Source organism: Lepidothrix coronata, unplaced genomic scaffold (genome assembly GCF_001604755.1).
Source record: "Lepidothrix coronata isolate B3197 unplaced genomic scaffold, Lepidothrix_coronata-1.0 Scaffold239, whole genome shotgun sequence".
Taxonomy (NCBI): domain Eukaryota; kingdom Metazoa; phylum Chordata; class Aves; order Passeriformes; family Pipridae; genus Lepidothrix; species Lepidothrix coronata.
The window spans coordinates 1103515-1110061 of NW_016690419.1; the positions used below are offsets into that span (position 1 = coordinate 1103515).

A 6547-nucleotide genomic window follows, 5' to 3' on the forward strand; every position below is an offset into this window, starting at 1 on the left:
GAATTATGGAAGGGGGCCTCATGGACTTCAGATGCAACTTGTGGTTTATTGGGGTAGGATTCATTAAATTTATTAAATTTCCTCTTGGGGTAGGATTCTCTGTCCCTGGTGAGGCTCAGTTTCTATATCATGGAATCCCTGGATGGTTTGGGTTGGAAGGGACCTTAATCATCCCATTCCACCCCTGCCATGGGCAGGGACACCTTCCACCATCCCAGGTTGCTCCAGGCCCCATCCTGGCCTTGGACACTTCCAGGGATGGGGCAGCCACAGCTTCTCTGGTCCTTCTTTTGGAGTTTTAGCAGCTAAACCAGATGAGCCAAGAAGTGAGTTTTACTGTTGCCTCGTGGGGGTCTCTCCTGTACAATATTCTCCCCTATCCCTCTGTCGTTGTGCTGCTGCTTCCAAACTTTCTCTCAGGAAAGTCTGGAACAACTTAAAGGCCAGGTTGGACAAGGCTTGGAGCTCTAGGGATAGGCGTTCCTGCCCGTGGCAGGGGTGGGACAAGATGATTAAGGTCTCTCCCAGCCCAAACCATTCTGGGATTTGGTGATTCCATGAAATACTTTGCAGCCTTTCAGGTATTGCAGTGTCCTTTTTCTGAGGATTAAATAAGCTGAGGCAGCTCAGAGTTCCCACCAACATCCTGCTGTTGTCTTTCAGCGTCACAGACAGTGCTCTGGAACCATTAAAAGCTGAGCTGGCTGAGCTGGACCAGTTGATTAAAGACCAGCAGGACAAGATTCGTGCTGTCAAAGCCAATATTTTAAGGAATGATGAAAAAATCCAGAGGATGGTTCTCAGCATAAACCAGGCTGCAAGGAAGTGAAGAAGAGGGAAAAGAGAAGACTAAAAAAAAAGCCTTGGGACTCACTGGCATTCCTACCAAAAAAACCACCAAATCCCAATTAGCAGATATGCCTTGTTCAGATTTAAAATGTTTAGGGACTGGAACCCTAAAATTGTGTTAAAAATGTTATTACATTGATTTTTAGATGTTATTCTGCAGGTTAAAATGATATTCACTTGAATGTTCAAGTTGCAGTTATTAAAATAACTTGTTTGTTTAAGTGTGAGCTGCTGTTTCTCATTCCCAGGTTTTCAGAGCCCTTTTCTCCTCTGTGGCCACTTCTCCCCACATCTCCTTCTCCTCATCAACACAAGGTACAGGATAAATGGGGATTAAATGATTCTTTTTCCCCCTCCTGCCAGTCAGAAGGTTCCTGAATCCTGCTCAGAGCTATCAGGAATCTGATTAGGACCAAGTGAAAATGCAGTTGGAGCATCCCCATGTGAGGGAGCTGAAGTGTTTTATCTGCACAGGTGTTAATTCCATTTTTATTGCATATGTTCATTTAGAAAGGATTAATTTAAGTACCTGTTTCCTCCCCAGTGTGTGTCCTGGTGACTTTTTCTGCAGAAATAAGTCCAGGGATTTCTTTCTGAGCGAGCTGCAGGTGTCAGCAGTGTTTTCCTCCTGACCTCTGGGTGTTCTGCCCAGGAGAGTCCAGCCTTAGGCACTCCTAAACCTGCAAAGAGTATTAGTGTGGACACAACTGGGTGCAGAGCTTTAGTCCCCTGCAAGGGTGTTCCCAAGGTTTTTAGTTGCTTGGATCATGGATGAAGTGCCAGTGGCCTTATTTTTCCTTAGTGATTGATGTTTCTATGGGGGTTTTTGGTTTGTTTCGTTGTGGGTTTTTTTGCTTCTTGGTTTCTTTTCCTGCTGTCTGGACCTGCAGACCCACCCAGTGGATCATCCCCACCATGGGAGTATTTCGCAGGTCAGATGCAGACATTTGGAAGGGTGGGAGGCTTTGCCCTGGGGGCTTTGGGACAGGAATTAGAGGAGCTGGGGAAGAAGAGGAGAAATGGTCTGTTCTCTTCTTACCAGCCTGTGACACTTGGGGGTGTTTGCAGAACACTTTGTATTTGCCACTCCAGTTTTCTGATTTCTGGATCTGCATCCCGAAAGGAAAAGGGGGGCAGGATGTCCCCCAGGACCCCCATAACCGATGGTGGAAACTTTTGGGGTCCCTTTTCCCTTTAAATACCTGGACCAAAAAATCCTGGATTGCTCAGACTCCTGCTTAGGTGGTGTTTGTCCCCAGGAGCCCCTTAGAGCTTCCCAGTGCTAAAAGCCACCCTTTAGGGGCACAGAGAGATTTGTCCCGTCCCCCTTTGGTTTTGTCCCCCTTTGTCACCCCTTGGCTCCCCTCCCACACCCCTTCTGCATCCACAGAATCTAGCTGGAGCAGCAGCAGGGTGTTCTGGGTGTTCTTCAGAGATCTCAGCTCTGCCCTGGGATAACAGGATTGAAATCCTGACTTTTCCTTTCCCTCAGCTATTCCATAAGTTCACCTCCCCAGCCCCTCCTCCTCCTCCTGTCTCTGCTCGTGTCCCTGGGGGTTCTTGGCCTGGTGACATGAGCCACGTGTCCACCTGGCCCTTCTCAGGGTGGAAAGCTTGGGATTGCAGGCACGGATTTGGCTCCTGGGAGACCTTAGGAATGACTTCCTGAATCTTTATCCACCCATTTGCTCCTGCTTTCTGGACCAAATGCCACTTGAAACAAGAATAGTTCAGTACTGAGGCTTAATAACTCATTTAACATCCCCCAGCCTCAGTTCTGGGAGTTGCTTTTGTTTTCCAGACCTGGATCAAAGCCTTGGAACTGAGGAGTGGATTCATTTTAAAGGCAGGTTGAGGATGCAGCACTGAAACGGCCAACAACAGCCTCGGGAAGGGGAAAGGAGCCTCAGGGAATGGGAAAGGAGCCTCAGAGAACAGGGATTGGGAATAGCTGGGCACGCTCCTGCCTTGGGTTGTGTTCCAGCGTGGGGGTGGTTCCTTAGCCAAGGAAAATCCTCTGGAGTGGTGGTTTGGGATTGAAACCCCTTCACGTCAGGCTCCCCCCGTGCTAATGGGGCCTGGCAGCTGTGGGGGAGCAGGGTTTGTGTTTCCCCATGGGCCTGACATTCCTCTCCCTGCAGGGTGGGAGGTGGGGAGTATTTCCCAGCTGGTGGCAGGATCCCCAAAACACAGTGGCAGGGCCATGACAGGACCTCCCCATGTTTGGAGGACTCGGATATCTGGGAATGCTCTGGGAATCCACCATTTCCCTCCCAGAAAACCCCATTTCCCTCTCAAAAATCCCCATTTCCCCCAAAAAAGCCCCCATATTCCTCCCAAAACCCCCCCCCCCCCCCCACAGAAATCCCCCTTTCCTTCCAAGTAAAAGCCCATTTTTTTCCCCCCAAAAAACCCCCATTTTACTCCTAAAGAAACCACTTCCCAGACTGTGGCTGCTGACCTGGGAAGGGGGTTCCACCACTCTCCACTCTCATTATGCTCACCAGCACCACTATTTTTGCCTTGGAATCAGGGATTTCCCATCAGGTGTTTGCATCCTGGGACATCCCACCTCCAACCCAGCCGTGATGTCCTCGAAATCCCATCTGGATTTCTCTGTTCCCTTGAGCTGGTGCCTGCTCCTGCTGGAGCTCCCTCTGCTCTGGCTCAGCTACCCTGGGTCACTCCACCTGTTTTGCTTTAAGTATTAAATATTCCAGGGATTTTTCTTTCTTTTTTCCCCCCAAAGCACCTTGGATCCACCCACTGAGGAAGGAACCAGCACAACCTGATGTTGCAGAAGAGGAGGGCTGTGGAAAGGGTGTTCCAAGAGCTTTTGGGAATGTGGAGAGTCCAAGGGAATGGGTTGGCACTGGGACCTTACACGTCTTACATGGCTGGACCATCTCAGATCGATTTGTGCTCTTCCCTCTTCCCAAATTCCAAATGCACGTGTGGAGGTGAGTCAGTCTAGTCCAAGGGATGGATCGAGATCTGCCAGCCATGGAAGGACCTCCAGCTCTTGGAGAACTCCACGATGTGCTGGATAACTCCCTGCAACACCAAGGCACATCTCCCCCAAAGTGCTTCCTGCCCTGTTCCCTGAAAAAAACACAGAGAAACAACATTTCCCTTTTCCAGGGAGAAATTTCATCAGAAGGAATTAAAAAGGTCTAGTTTATGGTTTAATTTAACGTGATGAAAAAGGGATTAGCTCCCACCCCTTCCTACCCAAATCCCGCTGGCAGCCTGGCCTGGAATTGTATCTGAGAGCCACAGGAGGGAAACTCTTCCCAAGGAGAAGAGGGAGAGAAATTCCCCCCCGGATTGAGGAGCTGTGAAGCAGAGCTGGCCCAGGGTGGCCTTGGTTGGTGTCCCCAGGGTGCCACAGACGGGGCTTTGCTGTGTGCCTGGGAATGGGCTGGGATCTGCCAGCTTGGGCTGCTTTGGCATCTCTCAGGGGTGTTCAGGGCTCACGGAGCTCTGGGTCCTGCAGAGGTGGCAGGAAAAGTGCCAGGTGGGCTTTTCTCTCCCAAGTCTTTCCCCGTTTTTGGCATTTTTTCAGCCTGCTGAGGAGCACAGGCAGGAAGGACCGGGGAGGGTCTGCCCACAGGGACATTGGGGTCACAGGGTTGCCTGGATCCTGCCACGGTCCAACTGGTTGGGTGGAACCCTCTGCTTGGTGCTCCCTGCTCCAGTCCTTCTCACCATGAAGCATAGGACAGGAGATTCCACCTCTGGAAAGGCATCCAGCCCTGGAGGACAGGGACTGTGCCTTCTGGATTGTTTTATAGGATCCCAGAAGGGTTTGGGTTGGAAGGACCTTAAAGCTCATCTCATTCCATGGGCAGGGACACCTTCCACTAGCCCAGGTTGCTCCAACCTCGCCTGGAACACTTCCAGGGATGGGGCAGCCACAGCTTCTCTAGGAATTCCATCCCAACCCCTCCCTACCCTCCCAGGGATGAATTCCTTCCCAATATCCTTCTCATTTCAGTCTCACTCTGCCCTGCACAGGATCAGGTGGGGGAGGAAAGGAGAAACAACTTAAACCCCTGAAATAACAGGACCCAAATCCAGAGACAGAAGGAATTTCGGTTCCCTGGGAAGGACAGCAGATACACCTGGCACGGCCAGGGAAAATATTGGACCTGTGCCCTCCCTGTCTCCCTCTGAACCACATTGAGGGAGCTCTGGGGGGAAAGGAACAGCCCTTGCTTTCCATCCATAGAATCCCCAGAAGGCCCGAGGAGCCCATTCCAGGTGACTGGGATATAAACTAAAAGGACTTCTATGGATTTCATGGAAAAGGTGCATTTTAACAGAGCTCTTTTTGTTTCAGAGGACTGACTCGGTGTAGAAGGAAATGGATGGGAAGTGGGACAGGCTTGGAGCATCTCCCAATTCCTGGGCTGGCAGCCTGGCCACAGGGATCACTCTCTGGCTCCCAGCTTTCCCTTGGATCAGGTTGGAGGCAGGAGCTGCTTCATTTCTTCTGTGCTTTCAGGTTCCTCTGCTTTTTGGAACACTTTTTGGAGCCCAAGTGTGGGCTGTGCTTGGGAGGAGCTGGGGATCCACATCTGGGAAGGAGAAGCTGTTTGGATAAGAACGAGCAGGAGGTTCCAAACTGGTCTGGCTTTAACCTGGAGAGGGAGAAAGGAAGTTTTCCAATCCAATTCAAATAATTTGGGCAGAACTTCCAATGCACGTTCCAAAGCTGGAAATGGAGGGGACCTGAGGTAGGTCCTGGGTCAGCAGCAGTGCCTGGTGTGTAGGAAGGGACAAGAACAACAAGTGGCACTGATGGATTGGGAATGAGCAGCTGGAACACAGTGAGCTGGGCTTTCATAATCCTGGAGGGATTTGGGTTGGAAGGGACCTCAAAGCTCATCCCGTGATGCTGTGGGCAGGGACAACTTCCACTGCCCCCCCTCAACCACATAGGGAAGAAAAAGATAAGGAAAAGCTCATGGATTGGGATAAGGACAGGGAGAGATCACTCCCCAGTGACCATCCCAGGCGGGACAGACTCCACTGGGGAAATCAAATCTATGCCCAATCCAGTCAGAGCAGGGCAATGGGAAATAACCCTGAATCCCAAAACATCTTCCCCCACCCCTCCCTTCTTCCCAGGCTCAACCTCATTCCTGGTTTTCTCTCCCTTCTCCCCTGCAGGGGGACAGGGAATGGGGCTGCAGTGAGCTCAGCACACGGGGGCTGTGCTGCTCCTTCCTCCTCGGGGCAGGAATCCTCACACTCCTGCCTGGGGGGTCCCACTTCCATGGGGTCAGTCCTTCAGGAGCTGCTCCAGGGTGGAACTCCCAGGGGGTCAGTCCTTCAGAACTGCCCCAGTTGGATGACACTTCCTTGGGGTCAGTCCTTCAGGAACTGCTCCAGTGTGGATCCATCCCATGGGGGCCACAAGTCCTTCCAGCAAATCTGCTCCAGCGTGGGCTCCTCTCTGCACACACCCACGGATCCTGCCAGGCCCCTGCTCCAGCACAGGCTTCCCAAGGGCTCACAGCTCCCTCTGGGCATTCCCCTGCTCTGCTGTGGGGTTTCCCTGGCTGATCGTTGCCCTTGGAGGAGGGACTGCGAGGGGAGCTGGTGTTAGTTGGGCTGGCCATGGGTGCACACCCTTCCTGGGATGTGCAGGAAGGTTTGTTTGTTCCGCTCACACCACGAGTTTTATTCCTGC

At 51.7% G+C, this 6547-nt stretch overlaps 1 protein-coding gene across 1 annotated transcript in view; it reads left to right on the forward strand.

Annotated features, from left to right (window-relative positions):
* TRAF3IP1 (TRAF3 interacting protein 1) overlaps nt 1-883 on the forward strand; it is a 29583-nt gene extending 28700 nt beyond the window's left edge. Inside the window, exon 15 of the mRNA XM_017834765.1 lies at nt 664-883. Coding sequence (XP_017690254.1) covers nt 664-829 — 166 coding nt within the window. The 3' untranslated portion in view covers nt 830-883. The remainder of the gene's footprint in view (nt 1-663) is intronic.
* Nucleotides 884-6547: the final 5664 nt, after the last annotated feature.